The following is a 19803-nucleotide window of genomic DNA, read 5'->3' on the forward strand; positions in this document are numbered from 1 at the left end:
GGAGCGCGCGGGCCGGGGACGTGTCGGGCGCTCGGAGGCTGAGTCCCGTTCCCGCCACCGCCGCGCGCCATGGGGGAGCCGCCGCGCCTGGCCCGGCAGCTGCTCCTGGGCGGCCTGGCCGCCGTCTACGCCGCCGCCTTCGCCTCGCTGTATCTGCAGGTCCCGGGTACGGGGCGCGGCCGGGGCGGTGCCCGGGGCGGGGAGGTACCGAGCAAGGGGCTGCGCTGCCTGGGGCGCAAGGGACGAGCTGCGACACCCCTCGGCTCCGGCCAGCCCCTGTGCGGGCGTGGGGCAAAGGGGGGGGGCTGCTCCGTGGGGCGGGGGGCGGACGCAGAGGCCGCCCCGCCCGCAGCGGGGTCAGACGCTGCCGCCCCCCGGGGCGGCGGGGGGTGGGGAACGAGGCAGCGGCTCCCCGGCGCAGCGCAGTGAGGCCCCCGGACCAAGGCGGAGGCTGGGCGGTGAAGGCCCCGGAGGGGGAGGGGGAACCTCTGCCGCGCTGCCCCGACTCCCGCCGCTCGGAGTGAGGGGAGCAGAGCGGGTCCCGGCCGCGGGGCCTCCGCCTGGCGCTCTGCGGGGACTCGGTCCTGCCCCGCCTGAGCAGGGGTCGCTCCCCTGCAGTCAGGGGGGGCGGGCTCCGCCGGGGCCGGAGCTGGCTGGTGCCTGGAAGTGGAGGGTGAGGGGGTTGGGTTGTATCTGGGTGTGCGTAGGGCCCCCATTGCACGACTCTGCTAGTCAGTACCCCTCAAACCCTACTATTTAACCCTGAAGTAGGACAGCGTTATCTCCTCCAAGACACCGCCTGCGCTGCGCAGGGAGTCTGGCTGAGCTGAGCATGGACCGGGATCCCGAGTCCTAGGCTAGTGCCCTCCCAGTGCTGCCTTTACCTTGTGCCCTCCTCCTGATAGCTGTTCCCGTTGCCCTTCTTTTCTGTAGACGTTACCCCTGCCCACAATGCTGCCCTGCTGCCAGTTGCACTCCCCTACTCCTTATCCCACCATTGCTGCTGCTGCCTCTCTCCCTGGGAGCTGCGCCTGCGAACACAGGCGGTGCTTGACCCCAGGTGCGGAGTTCTGTACCAAGGTAGCGGTTCCTTGAGGCCTTCCAGCGGCTGCCTTCTTCCTGGGGACTCAGAGGAAGTAGCTGCTGCTCTGCCCAGCTGGTCCCTCCCTTTGCCCAGTACCTCCAGCCTCTGCTTAACCACTTTATTTGAGAGTCTTTCCTCTGTTTCCTCCTGTTTTCTGTTTCCTGCCAGTTGCTGGCCCTGAGCTGGGCAAGCGGCCAAGCGCACGGCCAAGCACTCAGCCGCTCCAAGCAGGGCTTTTAATCTCCCTAACTCGAGGCTGTGCTGGAGCATAGCAGGGGGGCTTAGTGGCCCTTAAAATCTACAGGGGGAGGATAATTTCCCCCCCCCCTCCCGCCCCCTGTGAGTCCAGAGCTTCTCTAGAGAGTGAAAGACGATGGCTGTGGCACAGTTTAGGCCCTCGCCCTTGAAACAGCCATGTCCTGCAAAGGAGAGTCCCCTGCAGGCTGGGGAAGGAGAGAGAGCCCTTGCTCTGCAAAGACTAAAAGGCTTCAAGTGTGTTTAAGGCCTTGAGCACATTTGGGTCCAGGCCATGCTGAGTACAGTGTGCTTGGACCCTTACAACAGGTGTAAGTGGTCCTGGCTGCTATACCTCTGCATGCTGCTGGGCCCACCTGGATGGACTGTGCATCACTCTGCTCCCCCAGTTGGCTGGGCAGATGCCTAGTTTGCTTGGTGAGCGTAGTCCTTGTAACCATTCCACGTGGGCAGGCTTAATCTGGCAGCCCTGCCAGCTATGGCCAGGATCGTTAGGCAGCTGTTCACCCCGGGAGCTCCAGATGGATGTTTCCCATGGTATGTTCATTCCCTCTCCCAGGCTCAGTGCCAGCAATGGAGGGTTGAATGTTGCTGCTGGGCTTCTAGACCTAGCTATATTCCTCTGATCCTGGCTCCTAGGGGGTGGGAGTGTGCTCAGCGGGTCCTTCTCCCAGGGCAAACTTGCTCACCAGAAAGGCTGGGTGTCCCTTGGGAAGGGAGGACTGCAATTTTCTAGCAGATGGATAGTTACCTGGGGGGAGAGGTTGCTGGGTGTTGCAACTTCCTTTCCTGTCTCTTCCCCCCCACCCCACCCCCACAGGGCTCTATGGGAAAGATGGCATCCTGCCAGCCCGCAAGATGCTGCGTCTCTCTGGGAAGGGCTTCTGGGAGCAGCTGCGGGACTCCCCGACGCTGCTGTGGCTTGGCCCACGCCTGGGGCTGGACACGGAACAGGGCATGGAGCTGCTGTGCCTGCTGGGCATGCTGACCTCCTTCGGCGCCCTGGTGCTTGAGCCCCTGCGGGACAGCCTCGTCTTCCTGCTACTCTGGGTGCTCTACCTCTCGCTCTACCAGGTATGTGGGCACTGGGGTGTGTATGGAGCAGTGCATTGTTGGGGGGTAGAGGCAGTCCCTTGAAGTGTGCGAGAGGGGCAGACTTCTCATCTGTGACAGGTGCATGGTGGGAGTGCCCTCCTTGCTGCTCTGCACCCACCCCTCACAGAGCAGGGGGTTATCAGAGTCCCTGCTTGGGCCAGGGTTTGCTCACCTGGTCCTCTTCCCTGCTGTTCTTATTTAGCTTCTTGCTCTTAAAGCAGCCCAGCTCTCCTCCTGTCAGTCCTCTCCCCGCACCTGTGCACAGGGGGATGGGGTGGGTGATTTTTCTCTCCATAGCAGGTGTTGGTCTTGCCATCTCAGGTTGAATTCAAGTCTCCATCCCTGCCCCTGTTCCTGGTGGCTCCACAATGTCCCCCAGTTCCTTCTGGGGTTGAAATTCTCCATATTTGGTCTGTGACTACTGATTGGGCTTTGGAGTGGCCTCTTGGGAAGTGAGCATGTCACATCTCACCTGCTCAGAGCAGGAATTTTACTCAAATGACTTGGACTAGAAACATCATACTATACCTGTAAAAGCAATAAAGAATCCTGTGGCACCTTATAGACTAACAGACGTTCTGCAGCATGAGCTTTCGTGGGTGAATACCCACTTCTTCAGATGCAATTCACCCACGAAAGCTCATGCTGCAGAACGTCTGTTAGTCTATAAGGTGCCACAGGATTCTTTATTGCTTTTACAGATCCAGACTAACACGGCTACCCCTCTGATACCATACTATACCTGGCTTTAAAAAAAAATAAACTCAATCTCTTAGCTCCCCAAAGCAAGCCAGGTTTGCAGAGAATCAGTTTGCTAAGCGCACCACCACTAAGGTCAGGATGTTGCACACAAGCATAGTGGTGCCTGACATTTTTAGCACACTTAAGGGATCTTAATCTGCTGGTGGTGCTTGCAGGCTGCCTGGGCCCAATAGCTCCTTATTGAGGAACTTGCGGTGAGAGTCAGGTATCCTGGCAGTTTGTAAGCATGGTTTCTCTTCCTTCTCACACCAGGGGAATTAAATGCAAAAGGTGGCACTTGTTGTGTTGTATATCCTGAATTCCCTTGTGTAGGCAGCGTGGCTGAGTTAACCCTGTCAGTGCTACCTAAGCTTTCAAGAATATCCTGGCTATTGAGTGTTTGATATTTTGGCCTTAACACTGCATTAATACTAGTGTGTTGTGTTTAATTGCTGGCTCTGATCTCTGATCAGAACAGAGCTTCTCCCAGCTGCTGAGACAGCAGTGGTTTCCTGGCAGATCTCAATCAGAAGGGATTCCTGCAGGGTTGGGTGCAGGAGAGTGGAGCTGGCTCGATCAGTTCGGGACACTAAGCAGCCCAGCCATCTGGGATCACTGCATCCCAGGTGCTCTCTCCAAATCCATACACCTGTCCGGTATCCCTGTGTGCGCCAAGCAGTGAGTGCTGACAGCCTGCTCCAGCACTAAGAGTGTGCTGATGTTACACTTGCTCCCACATAGGGCTCTGGCCCCGTGCCAGCCAGCTCCCCACTGAGAGCCTGATGGGTGGTTCTGTCTCTCCAAGGAGCTCCACTCCAGTTCGGCTCAGTCTGACCTAAGTACTCTAATACCAGCGGGTGCCTTTTCCAAACCACCCACAGCTCATACAGCCCTGCCAGTTGTGGTGGTAGGTGTGGAAAGGGGGCAGGGTGGGGAGCTTGTACTGTGGCTGTGAGTGCTGCCCCCAGCTGTGCAGAGGGAGTGAAGTACCCTGGCTGCAGCTTTGTGTAGCCAGGAAAAGCAAAGGTAAATGGGCTGTCGTCTTCACTGGGCCAGTGAATGCTCCCTTGAAACAGGGCCTAGGGGCGGTGCTCTCTGTCTTCCAAACTGATGGAGTTTGGGGTCTGCTAGGTGCAGCATCTCAGAGGCCCTCTCTGTCCCCAGGACAGTGACCTCTGGGCTGAGGCTTAGGAGGACCTTACTCTGCCTCTGCTGGGAGTCTTGCCTCCTTCTCACGCAGGCCCCAGAGCCAAGCCAGCACCTTGTGTGTTGTGCTGCTCTCTGGAGTGTAGCACAATCCACAGCTCTCCCTTCTTGGCTTTGGGGATGTTCCACTTGCTGCCTCTTCCCTTTTAAGGTGACATTGGAGAGAAACATCATTCCTCTTATTGGAGCCTCCAGGGCTCCTCCCCCTGGAACAGCACTGACTCAGAATCTGGCAGTAATCAAATCCCCTGCGTTTCTAGTATAGTGTTGGCATGTCCACAGCTGTGGGCGAGCGAGGAGCTGGCCTCTGGCGTCAGCCTGTTACAGTGTCAGTATTGATCTTCCTGCCCTATCTCTGAGCACGCCTAAAGCATTAGTGGGCAGGAGCGGCTAATAACACCAGGGCTAGAGGCAGCCATAGTGCAGGCTGGTATGGAGCAAAATTCACCTGCAAATGCCCATCAATCCTGACTCGCAGCCCCCTGCTATCCCAGCCCTGGGCTCCCCCAGTTCTGCACCACCCCTCAATCCCAACCCACAGTCCCCTTGTCCTTTGAGTCTCCCTTGGAAAATCATCTGGGTGCCAGGCTCGACCCAGACAGCCCATCCCACTGGAACAAGCCAGACCTGAAGCAGACTCTCCTGAGGAGGCTGGTTCAGTAGCTCCCAGCATCACCCAGCCTTGTTGGTGCACATGACATAGGTGTGTCCCACCTCCCCACCCTGTCTGTCTTTGCTCCCCACGTCCAGGCATTGTGCTGTGGCCTTACCATGGCCCCACAACTCTTGGCTGTGGGACAGTGCCTAGTCTCAGTTCCCAGGGGTTGGATCAGGGCCTGTTGCCACAAGGGAGCTGGCATTGCTACCTGAAATGTGCCCAGGAGAAGACTTTGTTTTCCCATGAGCCTTTGCACTCTTCTCCCTTCCAGTCTGCCCCAGTCTGGAAGGGAGAAGACCAGAATGGGGCGATCCTGTGATCAGAACCTATTTGTGCCTGTGTCTCCGTAATGCAGCCTGGGTCATTGTTGACACCCTTGTGCTCCCTCTCTCCACAGGTGGGGCAGGTGTTCCTGTACTTCCAGTGGTAAGTGACTGTCTCCCCAGATCTGCACGTGGCCACTCCTGTTGGGTCATTCAGTCCTTTCCAAGTACAGCTTCGGTTCCTTGGCCGGGGGGGTGGGCTGTGGAAGCCCCAGCTGTATCCTGCAGGTGTTCACATGACCTCTTGTATGGCTGCACCATAGCTCTGTAGGGGTTCGGAGTGGCAGGTCTTGTGCTGTGCTGAATCAGTCCAGGGAAGCGATGCTGAAGCACAGATCCTGCTCCGTGCTGCCTGGACACTGCTATCCTGACTCTGTAATCAGGGGGCCTCTTGTTCTGGGCATTCCTGGGAACTATCCAACATGTAAATCATACTTGGTCAGGTGTGCCAGGAACTGGTTCTAACTGTTACCGCCTGGCATATGCTCCTGGGGTACAGGGAGGTGGCCGTTCTCTTTCAGGGTGGCTGCTGTATGTCTAGGTGTGTGGGACTCCTATTTCCCTGTGAATGTTCGCTGGGGCCATTTAAACAGGCATTGTCTGGAGTGGGCCACCGTTTGTCCTATTTTCAGAAACGGCGCCAGTATCATGCTAAAGGCAGGGGAAAGACACTGCCTCTGCAGTGATACCAGAGGCCATCAGCTTGGTGAAGATCACCTCCCCTCTGGGGAAGGGGGATCACCAGCTAAGCCTGGAGCGTCTAGCCTAGCGACGGCCACTGCTGCATCCTCCAGCAGGGCCCGAGCTCTGGATTGCCTAGGGGGTTGTATACAAGTGGCCGGCGAGTAGGATTGGTGCCTCATCGCGGTGACAGTTAGCCACTGGTGATCCCCTGGCTGTATGTGGGCAGAGGTTGCAGTTCAGCTGTATCATGTCCCGCATTGCTGCCTCTGGAGGCTTGGTTGCAGTGCAGCCCTGGCTCGTGCCTTGCCGAACCCTGGACATGGGCGCTCTGTAGGAGCAGTCTGGGCGGTCAGCGCTCTCATGCAGCCATGTGTGTTATCTTCATGCAGGTGGCTAGAAACGATTTGCAGCCAAGTGAAGCAGCCTGACCGTGACCTTTCAGTCTTGGAAACTGCCAGGCCAAGAGGCCAGGCCAAGAGGCAGGTGGAGGGGGCCTCTGTATGCAGCACCCATGGGGCCAGGGCAGTCGAGGGCAGGCTGGCTCCAGCAAACAAGGGAGCCTGTGGCCCCTCTGATGCCTTGTGTGGTGTGCTCCCTGCAGGGACAGCCTCCTGCTGGAGACGGGCTTCCTGGCCGTGCTGGTGGCCCCCCTGCACCTGCTGAAGTGGCGCTCCACAGCCTGGCGGCCACACGACAGCATCACCTTCTGGCTGATGCGCTGGCTGCTCTTCCGCCTCATGTTTGCCTCGGGAGTGGTGAAGCTGACAAGCCGCTGCCCAACGTGGTGGGGGCTCACAGGTGAGGGGCCTGGCATGGCCACAGTGCGGGGATGGCATCGCTGCGGTCAGCCCTTGCAAGCACTCCTCCCCAGCACCCATGGGGGCGGGTCAGTGTCACTGACCCTTTTCTACAGGTTGGGAGGGCCATAGAGCCCGGATGAGAGAGGGGTTCCTGGCTCCCAGCCCTGTGCTCAGTCCACAAGGCCATGCTGCCTTTTCCAGACACTGGCAGGGTTTCCTGCCCCAGGCCTCATGGCAAATGAACCGCTGTGCAACCCAAGTGATTTGTGCAGGGCAGCACTTAATATTGTGCGCAGCTTGCTCCAGCATCTCTGCATATCCCTGAGTGGCCTCTATCTCCACGTGGTCCTGGCCTTACCCGCTCTGAGCCACACTCAGTTATTACCCTGCACTGGCTCCTCCTTCCCTGCCTGTGTCTAATGCATCCCCTCATGTCCCTCACTCTGCTCTCTTCTTCCCCCCAGCCCTGACCTATCACTACGAGACCCAGTGCATCCCTACGCCGGCCGCCTGGTTCGCCCACCAGCTCCCTGTGTGGTTCCAGAAGTTCAGCGTGGTGGCCACGTATATCATTGAGATCGCTGTGCCCCTGCTGTTCTTCTCCCCCATCCGCCGCCTCCGCCTCTTTGCCTTCTACTGTCAGGTACGTCCACAGCAGCGAGGGCTGGAAGGCTCCGGATGCATCCCTGGGAATAGGAGCTGGAAAGAGCATTTGGGGCCTGGTGCTTGTCTCACATGTTGTCCAGTGGGAGCAATGAGTTCAGATCTCGTGCTTGGGTATAAGACTTAGGGGACAGGAGACCAAGGGGGATACAATGGAAATGGGCATCCCTGCAGTCTCTTCCCATCATGCATTGCAGGCTCACAATGGTCAAATGCCAGTGACTTTGGACCCGTCAAGTTCTGGGCCCAGAAGGGGGTGTTCCTGCCTTGCTCACTGGAGGCAAAGGGCAGCAGAGCCTCCGACTGAAGGGGGCAGCTTACAAGCAAGATGGGTTCCCTCCCCTTGCAAGGCCAGACAGGGAGGGTCCCCATCGCCTCTGTCCTGGACACCTGCCTCTCGTGCCATGATCCTGGCCCTTTGGCTGCTGGTGCCAGCCAGAGGGATGGTCATTCTGCTGTGTGGATCTCTGTTAACCCTCTGGAGTCTACAAGCTGCCTCCTAGGCTGAGTGGCAGGCAGTGCCAGTGTGGGGCTGCTCCCCTGCACGGAGCAGGACCCCTCTGTGGGAGACTGTTGAGAGTGGAGGCCTCTCGGGCAGGGGATGCAGGGGAAGGGATGTTGGGTGTTTCTCTTGGCACTTTGTCCCCGGTCTCAGGAAGAGAGGTGCTGGGGATGCCAGGCCGGTGCTTCATGCTGTGATGGGACCCTAGCCATGGCTCTGACTTCCTGCCCTCCCCTGCAGGTCCTGCTCCAGCTGCTGATCATCGTCACAGGCAACTACAACTTCTTCAACCTGCTCACCATCGTCTTGTGCTTCTCGCTGCTGGATGACGAGCATGTGGGGCTGTGGCTGGGGCGTGGCAAGAGGAGACCCGCCAGCGGTGAGTCTGTATGGGTTAGGGCTCTGCTGTGGTCTCGGCTCACCTGGGCTCAAGCTGCTCCACAGAGCACAGGGTGAGGTGGGTCCTGCTCTAGGGGTGGGCAGGTCCTGAGGCTGATCCAGAAGTAGCAGAGGGGGAGCCCTTGGCAGAATTCTCGGTGATCAATCCCATGTGCTGTGCAAGGAGCTTGTCCTGAGCCCTGGTGCAGACAGCAGATCCTGCAGCAGACTCACCTGGGCTATTTTAAACTGCCCCATAATTAAGTTTTCTGGGGGTGATAGGTCTAATAAACACAGCTGCATTGAAACAATCAGTGGTGCTGTGGGGTGGGCAGGAATTGTGGGAGAAGCACATTGGCTGTGTGCATCTGCTAAAAGGATGGTGGGTGAGGTAATGGCTCTGTCAACAACAGAAGCTGGTTCAATACAAGATAAGCTTTTGAGCGCCCCGAGCTGCTCAGGTCTGGAAAGGTACTCGGGCCTGGTCCACAGCGGGAACTTCAATTGGCATAGCTACATCTCTAGAAAAGTCCTACCTTGAGAAACAGCAATGCTGACCTAACCCCCAGGGTAGACAGCGCTTCGTCAACAGAAGAATTCTTCCACTCAGCTAGCTACTGGCTCTCCAGGAGGTGGATTACCTACGCTGATAGGAGAAGCCCTCCTGTCGGCGTAGGTGGTGTCTACACTAAAGCTACTACAGCAGCTCAGCTGCAGCAGTGTTTTATGTGTAGCCGTACCCAAAATGTAGCCATGCCCAGTGTCTGTGCTAAATGTTAGCATAAGGAGTTAACACACATTGTAATAGATGAGTGCAGTGGGCCGTTAACACCTCTTCAGTCCTAGGACAAAAGTTAGTAGGTCACAGATTGTTGTAATGAGACTTAAAATTAGTGTGTCTATTGAGTTCATGATTTTTGGTGTCCAGCAAAGTTCTGAATTTAAACTCCCAGGCTCATCTTCGGAAGGTGCTTTGCAGGCTTCCTTTTAGGACAAGGACTGAGAGCCCAAGTATGGAGTGATCACTTTGTGAAAAAGGTTCACTTCAGGTGATAGGATGTTTTTGTCTTCATGAGTTCATTCAGGAGCATAGTGATAGCTGTTGTGGCGTTTGACGCACTGGATGCGGTACACCATGTGTTGTGATAGGCCTGCATAAGGTCTTGATCATCGTAGCAGTGGCTATATCGCTGCAGGTTTTGCAGCTGTTCTGTCAGGGTCTGGTGCCGCTTTGAGTTGGCGTATTTTTGGCTGCGGGGGACTTGATTCTTCTGATGTTGGGTTCATGCCTGAAGGCTAAAAGAGTAGGGTTGGGAAAGGTTTCTTATAGGATGGGGTCCCAATCGAGTCAAGGCAGTAATTATTTGATGCCAGTATGAGTTCCAGTGTGGAGTGGTAGGTGACAACTAGAGGGGTGTGGTCAGTGGGTTTTTTCTGGATTGAAGCAAGTTTTCTCTCAGGTTATTAGTGTAGCTTGTTCCATGATGCGATATACTTCTCTGGGCAGTCCTTGCTTGGTGAAGGTGGTTTTAAGTGTGTTGTGCATCCCAGACTTACTCCTCCTTGGAGCATGTTCTGTGGTACCTGAGTGCCTGGCTGTAAGTAACTGGTTCCTTGCTATGTCTGGGGTAGCTGCTGGATCAGTGGAGGTGGCTGTTTGAAGGATGAGGAGCATTAACAGTGCCACTCAAACTGCCATTGTTGGGTTTCAGAGTTAATAGTTAAGCGGGCCCCCATGGCACAATTATGCTTCCCTTGGAGCTGTTTCAGGCTCTCATCAGACTCTGGCAGACAGCATTGTGCATCAGTTCCACTCAGTCCTTGTAACATCACTTGTTTCCTCCTCTACCCTGCAGCCTGGCCTCCAAGCCTGCTGTCTGTCCTCTCCACGCTGCTGGAGCTGACTGTCTATGGGTTATTCATCTACTGGAGCATCCAGGACTTTGGCCTGCATTTCAACTGGGAGAAGCAGCTCATTGAATCCAAAACAGGTGTGGTGCTTCCTCCCCTCACTGCAGGTGGGACAGCATGCACAGCCCACAGCCAGGCGCTGCTGTGCCCTCTGGCTGGTATCCCATCTCTTCTGTGATCCCCTCTGGGCCCTGCAGCTCAGCCAGGAGAGTGACACTAGCAGGACACAACCTTGAGCAGCTCCTGACCCAGCCACCATCCAGGCAGCATCCTAGCAAGGCCCCGCTCAGGTCAGGTGCAACTTGGCTGCCCGACCCTCTTACTCTGCCCAATGGCAGAGGTTGGTCCCTGTCCTGGTGAGCCTGTTGACTTTGGCTGAGTGACTCAGAACGAGCCACCTTGTTGCCAACAGTGATGCCCCTTGGTGCCTCTGTGTCACATGACCTGCACTCCTTCCTGGAGGAAGGGGGTCATGTGTGGGTCCCCCCTTCCCTGCCCAGGCACTGACTCCTATGGTTTTACTCCTCCTCTCTAGCTTTCACTTACCATGACTTCATCCAGTGGCTGAAGACGGTGACTCTCCCTTTAGTGGGGTTGGGCCTCCTCTCCCTGGCCTGGGAAATCCTCTCTGCCATGTACAGGTGAGCCACTGTTCCCAGGACAGCCAGGTCACTGGCGGGGGCAGGCTCTGCTGCTTGCTGTGCCTCTGAACTGGAGGGGTGTGACAATGCGGTTCTGGCGGGACCCAACTGAGAGTGCCAGTTCAGGACAAATCGCTTAAACAGGGCAGTTACAGCCCTAGGCTGGGGGGTTTTCCACCTCTAAAGCAAACCAAACCAGCCAGACAGAGAGGACTTTGGTTTCACCCCACTGGCTGACCGCAAGTCACACAAGCAATTCCCTTAGACACTCCAGTCTCCCAGTATCACCACCAGTGCCACTCGTCCTGGGGATGAATGGTTATGAAAACCAACCCCCAATAAAAGAAAAAGGTTCTCTCGATCCCAAAGGACCAAGCCCCAGACCCAGGTCAATATACACATCAGATCTTACCCACAAATCAGGCTGTTGCCAATCCTTTAGAATCTAAAATCTAAAGGTTTATTTACAAAGGGAAAAAGGTAGAGATGAGAGCTAGAATTGGTTAAATGGAATCAATTACACACAGTGATGGTAAAGCTCTTGGTTCAGGCTTGTAGCAGTGATGGAGTAAACTGCAGGTTCAAATCAAGTCTCTGGAACATCCCCCGCTGGGATGGGTCATCAGTCCTTTGTGCAGAGCTTCAGTTTGTAGCAAAGTCCCTCCAGAGGTAAGAAGCAGGATTGAAGACCAGATGGAGATGAGGCATTAGCCTTTTTATAGTCTTTTCCAGGTGTAAAACCTCTTTGTCCTTACTGTGGAAAGTTACAGCAAAATGGAGTCTGGAGTCACATGGGCCAGTCCCTACATACTTTGCTGAGTTACAAGGCGTATCTGCCTTCTCTCCATGGTTAATTGTGTAGCTGATGGTCCTTAATGGGCCATCAAGCAGGCTAGGCAGGGCTAACACCAACTTGTCTGGGATGTTTCCCAGAAGCAAGTTTAAAATTTAAAATACAGACAGTATAGAGCAATTACAAAGTGATACATACATATAGACACTGTAACTTTAACCAGCCACCCCTAACCAGGTCTTAGTCATCTTATATGACCCCCTTTGCATAAGATTTGGTGCCACCATGTTCTACATGGTCCCAGATTATATCAATAATGTCACAAGGGGTTTTGCGGCAAGCATCAGTTCTCCGCTGATTATCCCCTCCTGAAGCTGGGGGGACCTGCCCTGGAGGTGCAGCCATGGGGTATGGAGGGGTAGAACGATGCAGCCAGTCCATGCACAGCTCGGATAGCACATGACTTGGAGCTAGAGTAGAGGGGGTCTGAGGGGATTGGCACCCCTCAGATCACTGGGGCAGGCTGTCTGCCTGGGGGATCCCAGGATCCCCACAGCTCCTGGTTGTTAGCGTGGTCTGCAGCATCACTGCATTCAGATCAAGAGTTTAATGCTGTAGCCACTGGCTGCCCTGGGAGAGTCTTGTCAGGCTGGGCCCATAGGGTCAGTCTTCCCTGCAGAGCTAGCTGGAGTTGTCTACGTTCTCCTCACCCCTCTCCAGGTAGCCTGGCTCGAGTGAGAGCAGCCACATTGCTGAGAGCGCTCGCTGCTGTCGGCACTGGCGTGGCGCTGCGCAGCACATGAGTGCAGATCTTTGGGGTACTTCCCAGGGTTCCTAGTGCTGCAGTAAGCTGCCCTGCTCTGAGTTCTTTTACAGGATATTGTGGGGGAGCCTGTCTGCCCCCTTGGGCATGCTGGGGGGCAGGGGAGAGGCACTGATGGGCTACCTGCACTCAAGGAGAGCTAGCCTCCAGCATGCTACAGAATGGCTTTGCTGACAGCGGATGAGTTGCGCTAACTGGAATTTTAACCTGTACCCCCTGCCAGGCCAGCAACTCATGTGAAAAACCCCACTCCTGTGGGTTAAGGGCTTTGGGGTTGGGGATGGGACTGAAGTTAAACTCCAGTTGTCTTGGCTGCAGAGTCTCTAGTCTGGCGCAGAGCTACGGGCTGCTGCTGGCAAACCCTTCGTACAGCAGTGTCTGGCAGCCTGGCCCGCTCAAAGTGGGGCAAAGTCTGCAGCCCCTCCCCCAGCTCTGCTAATAGGGGACTTTGGCCCTGTCTGCTGACCTGTCCCTCTCCTGTCTCCCCCACAGGTGTGCCTGTGTCCGGGGCTTTCCCTGGAAGCTCTGGGCTACTCTCCAGTGGGCTGTTTTTGCTGTCGCAGCAGCAGGGATGTTTGCCATCAGCCTGGTGAGTGGGCGGGATGGTGTGGGGCAGCGGCCTATCATGTCTTGTGTGGTCTGGGGATTGAGGGTTGGCTAGTTACTCCCCTTCCATACCTAATACAGGCCAGGTAGGGTCACTGCATGGGCTGGTGCCTGGTTCCTGCAGTCACCCTCTAGGGCAGGGGTTCTCAGACTTTTTTTTTGTACCGGTGACCCCTTTCACACAGCAAACCTCTGATTGCGACCCCCCCTTCTGCATTAAAACACTTTTTGTTATATATTTAACACCATTATACATGCTGAAGGCAAAGCGGGGTTTGGGGTGGAGGCTGACAGCTCGCGACCCCCCCATGTAATAACCTCATGACCCCCTGAGGGGTCCTGACCCCCCAGTTTGAGAACCCCTGCTCTAGGGAGCCCAGGCTGGTAGAGGGCAGGCAGGATTCAGGTTGCTGTGGGCACTTCAGGAAAAGAGAAGGCAGGTGGAGACTGAGCATCATCTGCTACAATGCAGATTGAAGCTCTGCCTCAAGGCATTAGAGCCTTCTGGGTCAGTGGGCCTGCGGGGTGCAGGAGGGACAGAAGGGTGGTTAAAGCCCCGGGTGATAGGATCATACTACCTAGCTCTTGCAGCTCTAGCTTCATTGCAGTCTCGGGTTCTGACTACTGGACCCAGGCCCACCCCCTGAGGTGCAGTAGAGGGCAGTGCCAGCTCATGGGGGAGTGCGTTGGCAGTGCAGCAGGGCAGAATGACCTGTGCTGGGGAGCAAAGCTGTGAATGCTGCCAAGGCTGCATCCTGGTGGCACTCCCTGCTGATGAGGCTGGTCTAACGGCCACTGGTGCTGGAAGGTTGGCTTGGGTCTAGGGAAAGGCCATCTGGCCAGCCCACAGAATCCCCACCATGGGTAACGGAGTCTGATACTCTGGCTGGGTAGCTGCAGGAGCAATTTAGTGATGCCCTGAGGTCAAAGTCCATCTTCTGGGCATTGGCTGGCACTCTCCTCATGGCTTGGGTGGACAGTATTGGCTATTGACTGCTGCAGACACCAGCCAGGGCTGCTTCCTGGTCTGAGTTGGGCAGGGCCAGCAGTTGAACTGGCTGTATCCCTGCTGCTGCGTCACCCCTCCCCAGTGCCTATTGCATGGGGTGACTGAGCCGGCCTGTTCTCTGCTGCCTCTCAGGTGCCCTTCACCTACATAGAGTACGAGTCGAACGGGAAGCTGTGGCCCAGCATCCACCAGATGTTTGGTGCTGTTGACCGCTACCAGCTGGTGAACTCATACGGGCTCTTCCGCAGGATGACGGGGGTCGGGGGCCGGCCAGAGGTGGTGGTGGAAGGAAGCTATGACAAGGAGAAATGGACGGTAACTCGCTGCCACACCCTGCTGGTGATGTCATGCAGCTGCTGTAGCTTCTCCCCAGGGAGGTGATACATCTGGGAGGTGCAGGAAGAAGGGGGTGGAAGCCTAGGTTAACCCTTGAGACCCAGTCTCTGATGGACATCAGCTGTGAAATCAACACTAGCTAGCCCCATTGATGCCTTGCAGAGCCAGTTGGCCTTGTCACTTCCTCTCCAGGGAAACCGCCCCTGGGATCCCAGAGCCTGGGGCTTGACTGGAATGACATGCTCTGGAGGTGCTGCTGGGAGGGATGGACCAGCTGGTGCCCCCAGTCCTGGCCCCACAAATCCTGAAGGACTGGCAGTATGGCTGCTTCCTGGGGCCCCGAGACAAGTGCTCCTGCTACAGGCAGAGCAGGGTGCTGTGGTGCGCTGGGTAAGCGCTGATCCAGTGCATTGCTAGGAATGCTGTGCTGAGTGAGATGTAAAACTGAGTCTCTGACTGCTTGTGCGATGCAGCCATCAATGATCCCTCCTAGCAAGAGCTGGCTGTCAGCCCCATTTGCAGCTTGGCCTTCTGGTCTAAGGCCCCATGCATCTAGACATGGCATCCTTCACTTCCTGTCCTGAACTATTGTGTTAGCAGCTGTTTAACAGCATCGTGTCCCACCCCAGAGGGGGCTGCGTTTAGGGGTGGGGCAATGATGCTGTGAAGTGCTTTGGGGCACTGCTGTTGACATCCTCATTCCAGCCATGTTGGTCCAGAATGTTCAAGCCCCACTGTGTGTGGGGTGAGAGCAGGTCAGAGGCACCTTTTGCCCCATTCTCCTCTGTCCCTGCAGGAGATTGAGTTCATGTACAAGCCAGGGAACGTCAGCGCAGGGCTTCCTGTGGTGGCCCCGCACCAGCCCCGCCTCGACTGGCAGATGTGGTTTGCAGCCTTGGGGGATCACACCCACAGCCCCTGGTTCACGAGCTTCGTCTATCGCCTGCTACAGGGCAAGAAAGAAGGTGAGGAGGCCATGCATGCCCAGGCACTCTGTCCCAAGCTGAGCCCTCACCCTGCCCACCCAGTAAACTCACGTGGTGCCCTGGGCAGAGGGTGTTACTCTGCTCGGTTGACAGCTAGTCACTTCAGTGGGTTGGGGTTGAGGGGCACCGGCAGAGCTGTGTGGGTGAGAAGTCTGGGGCTGGGAGTGCGGGGGGGGACTCTGGGTCAGGATTGACATGAGCAGAGCTGTCTTTCATACCACTCCCTGCTTGCCTCTTCTCAAATTGGCCAGCACTCTGAGTCCCTTGCTGCTTTCCTGCCCCGCCTCCCCAGTGCCGTGCAGCCTGGGCATGCCTGTGCTAAGGCAGTCCTGGCCCTAGGCCTGCCCAGACCTGGGAAGCCGTGCTCTCTTGGAGGTCAGCAAGGGGCCTCCCGACCCCGTGTGAGGCCAGCCGCTGGGGTGTGGTGGTAAGGCATGCTCTGCTCTTCCTCCTGCTGGGGTCCCCGCAGCGACGGGGTGGGGAGTTAGCTGCTCCATGCATCGTCGTGGGAGTTCACTCCTGCTGGAGCACTTGGCCCAGGCTCCGATAGATGCAGCTGCATGGGCTGCTCTGGAGTTTTGCCCTTCAAGCTTCTCTCTGCAACACTGAGGGCTAGAAACCCTAATGTGAGAGCTGAGACTCCGGTGGGATCACCAGGCCCCACAGGCTGGGGCCCTCAGCATGGCCTTGATACCTGGCGTTAGTGCAGCTGGGCAGCCTGGGTAAAGGGGTGCTGGGGCCCTGTGCTAACTCCTCTGTTCCTGGCAGTGATCCACCTGGTACAGGTTGACGAAACTAAATACCCATTCAGCTCACGGCCGCCTGCCTACATCCGAGCCCAGCTCTACAAGTACTGGTTCACGGAGAGCACCAAGGACGGGTGAGTGATGCCAGCGCCCTTTGCCGCCAGCATTCCTTGGTGGGTAACATGCTAACGATCTGGAAAGGGGGTGGTAACGAGGACGCAAAAGGAGGGTGCTGTTCTGTAGATTAGTCAGGACTGGTGAGGAACTCCAGAGACCCGGCCAAGCTGGGGGAATGGGCAAGAGCCAATGCAATTCAGTGGTAAATGTGAAGTTGTGCCTGCTGGAGGGAAACATTTAGAGCCCTGTCTGGTGAAGTGATTAAATGAGCTGTCAGCCCCTGAGATGGAACTGGGTGACAGCTGTCTACGCAGTGCAACTGCAGTCGGAAGCTCTTAGGATGGGTGAGGCCTGGGTTGGTGAATAATGGAACTAGAGCTGGGAAAATACTGACCCCTGTCCTGTGTATGGGGTGGGGAGACTCTTGGCTGCAGAGGGCCTAGTCAGTCGGAGGTCACTGCCTCCCAGCCTGGCTTCTGCAGGTGGAATATTCTGGTCCTTATGCAATAACCCTTCAGGGCAGGGCCTGCTGTATGGGCAGGGCAGCTGTCAAGGAGGGGGGTTGGGACCGGACCTTCTGCTCACCATGGCTGATCTGAGCAACTCCTGCCTCTTCTCCCTTCTCTGCAGGGGCTTCCCCCGCCAGTGGTGGCGGCGGCAGCGTGTGCAGGAGTTCTACCCCATGGTGTTCCTGGGAGACCCCAATCTGGAGGCCATGCTCAATCAGTACGGGCTGAAGGTAGGATTGTCAGAACACCACCTCTGGGCTGAGAGCCATACCACACCTGGGCACTTCCAGCGGGAGCCCTACAGCAGCGTTCTTGGAGCAGGGAGGGCTGCCTGCTATGGGGTTGGATTGCAGCGTGTCCCCTTGTGCGCACACACCTTGTACGTCTGCCTTGGAATCGCCTCTGAGCAGCAGAGCCCCACATGCCCCTTTGCCGTGGGGACAGGGGTATTTCATGGCCCTGTGCTAAGACCAGGCGCTCAGCAGTGCACCTCAGCGAAGTGGTGGTGGAAGAATTGAGCCCCAGTGGTGGGGGGTGCCCAGGAAGGGACCGCCCGTAGGCTTGGTGGGGCAGCAGGGGCTCTGGCAGCCCAGCTATGTGACTCACATCTCTTCCTCTCGGTGCAGGACAAGGCACCCCTGAAGCGCCCTACAGACGCCCTCCTGCCCACAACCCTGCAGCTCATCCGGGAGCTGAGCCGCCCCTACACAGGCCCTGCCGTGGTGTGGACGCTCTACCTCACTGCTGCCACCATCTGCCTCCTGCGAGCGCTGGGCAGCAGGACGCTGGGCAGCGCCCCCAGCGGCCGGCACAAAGGCTCCAAGCGGCCTGATGCAGCAGAGGGAGACAAGGACCAAGCGGGCACCGAGAAGAACGGGCAGGTGAGGAAGAAGGAGGCAGAGGAGAAGGCCGAGGGCAGAGCCCGAGGGGCTGGAGACGCCCCTTCCGATAGCCTCCGGAGCACCAGGAAGAAGAAATAGCCCCGAAGGTGCCAGCCCTAGGACACCCCCCCCCCCCCTTTCTTCCAGGCAATGACTGATATCACCTCTGCTCTGAACTCCTGTCTCTGGGCTCGCCGCTCTCGCCTTGCCCGGCTCCGCTCTGATGGCCCCACAGGCCTCGCGTGGGGGCCCATTGGTTATCAGTCTCCACCCCCTTCGGCTCCATGTTGGCCTGGGCTTCCTCCCCCCACAGCCCCGTGGATCGGGGGGGGGCTGCTCTGCCTCCCCTCAGGACGGGGGTGGAATGTCGCTTACACCCCAGTCTGCCCAAGGAGAGGCCATGCCCTGACCTACCCCTCCCCCACCCTGCTCTGGGTGGGGCAAGGGGCTGAGGAGAAACAGCTGTCGCCCCCTTCCCTTAGGGCTGCGGTCTCTGGACACCGGTGTGGTCAGTCCCCTCCCTTCCCTCCCCGCTGCCAGCTCCTGGCCCTGCCGGGGAGCTCGCTGCCCCTGAGGGCCATGGCCAGTACATCCGGTTATTGCTGCTGGACAATGGCCTTACTCCGCCCACCGAGCTGGCCCTTACTGCTGCAAAGAGCGCTGGGCGTGGGCTGCTGGGAACAGCGATCCCTGCAGCAGACCCAGGGCCAGGAGCCACACAATCTCCCCAGTGGCTCTTAGGACTGAATTGCCCCAACCTGCCAGATCTCCAGCTCCTAGGGCCACTGGAACAGGGGCAGGCTGGGAATCCTGGCGCGCAGGCCAGGAGCCATGGCCCAGCTTGGATGAGCTGCAGGCTCCGGCTATGCCCAGCCCTTTCCCTTGTGCTGAGGGCCAGCAGTGACATGCTCATTGGGCCTTCTGCCACCTGTATGGAAACCTTTCCATCGTCTCCCCTTCCAGTGCTGCCTTATGCTGCCCCCTCCTGTATCCACCTGCGGGTGCAGGGGCTGTTGTGCTTGCCCAGGGTTGCTGGGGTCCCATGACCATGTACAGCACATCCAGGGGCACGGGCACTCTGACTCGCTCTCCCTTGGGCACAGGGCGTGGCTGGAACGTGCTTCCTGGCAGCTGTTAACAGAGTGGAGATGTTTCCTGTAACTTTCTAAATAAAGCCTTTGACATTCCAGCCCTGCCTCCCTTCCTGGTGGGGGGAGTGGTTAGCCCCTTAGCCGGGGGGAGGGGAGCATAGGGCATGGACGGGTGGTTCCTGCCAGGCAGCCCCGGCTGTAATACGAATTCCCCAGGGCCATGTGGGCGGGGGGGGGGGGGTGTGCACACTCCCTCCCCCCTCTGATTGTTGAGGCTGGGATCCTTGGACCGCTGGGCCCTGGAAATGTAGCTGCGGAGGCCGCACGGGGGTTGCCTGGCTCAGGCTGCTCTGGACTAGCAGCTGGGTGCTCTGCCCCCTCTAGCAGTGCTGGGCGCGCAGCTGTGGGACTAGGATTTCTGCTGTAGCTGTCTCCATGGCACCACAGTGCTACCACCCCTCCCCTACCCCTCCTAGCCAGAGAGCTTCCTGAGCCCTAGTGTAACGGGAGGTGCTGAAGCCAGCTCATGTTTTACCCCTTCTGGGCTCTGAGCAGAGTTCACTGGAGGCAGCTGCTGCAGCAGCTGTTTAAAAAAATCCTTCCTTCTCCCCCTCCCCTGCCAGCCCAGGGCCTCAGGGCTGAGCCCCCATGTTCTTTGGCCTTCAGACCTGCTTCTCTTCTGTCAGGCCTACATCCTCCCCTGTACCACCTCCTGCGGGCTGCTGCGTGTGCCACGGCAGTGCCAGCTGCCTTTCGTGGCAGCTCTAGCCTCTTGCATGGCTTCCAGCAGCCCAGCTTGTGTCCTGGGGCCAGGAACCCTTCACTGCCCCCTTAGAAAGCCAGGCTGTCCCCATGCACCACCCCTGGAGGAGAACAAAGGGGTGCTGGTGCAGGAGGAGATGCTGCATGTGCAGGCCTGGAGAGCAGGTGCTGAGGTGAGCTGCATGAGGGCCTTGGGCTGAGCC

At 57.6% G+C, this 19803-nt stretch overlaps 1 protein-coding gene across 1 annotated transcript; it reads left to right on the forward strand.

Annotated features, from left to right (window-relative positions):
* The first annotated feature begins 11 nt into the window (after positions 1–11).
* On the forward strand, positions 12–19426 carry LMF2 (lipase maturation factor 2). The gene is made up of 14 exons (XM_039520155.1): positions 12–166; positions 2160–2413; positions 5437–5465; positions 6648–6844; positions 7311–7489; positions 8252–8390; positions 10246–10380; positions 10836–10941; positions 13050–13146; positions 14305–14487; positions 15305–15473; positions 16263–16374; positions 16988–17096; positions 17493–19426. Exons 1-14 carry the CDS (start codon positions 70–72, stop codon positions 17844–17846), a joined length of 2160 nt encoding a protein of 719 aa, XP_039376089.1. The 5' UTR covers positions 12–69; the 3' UTR covers positions 17847–19426.
* The last annotated feature ends 377 nt before the right edge of the window (positions 19427–19803 follow it).

Source organism: Mauremys reevesii, linkage group 1, assembly GCF_016161935.1.
Source record: "Mauremys reevesii isolate NIE-2019 linkage group 1, ASM1616193v1, whole genome shotgun sequence".
NCBI lineage: Eukaryota > Metazoa > Chordata > Testudines > Geoemydidae > Mauremys > Mauremys reevesii.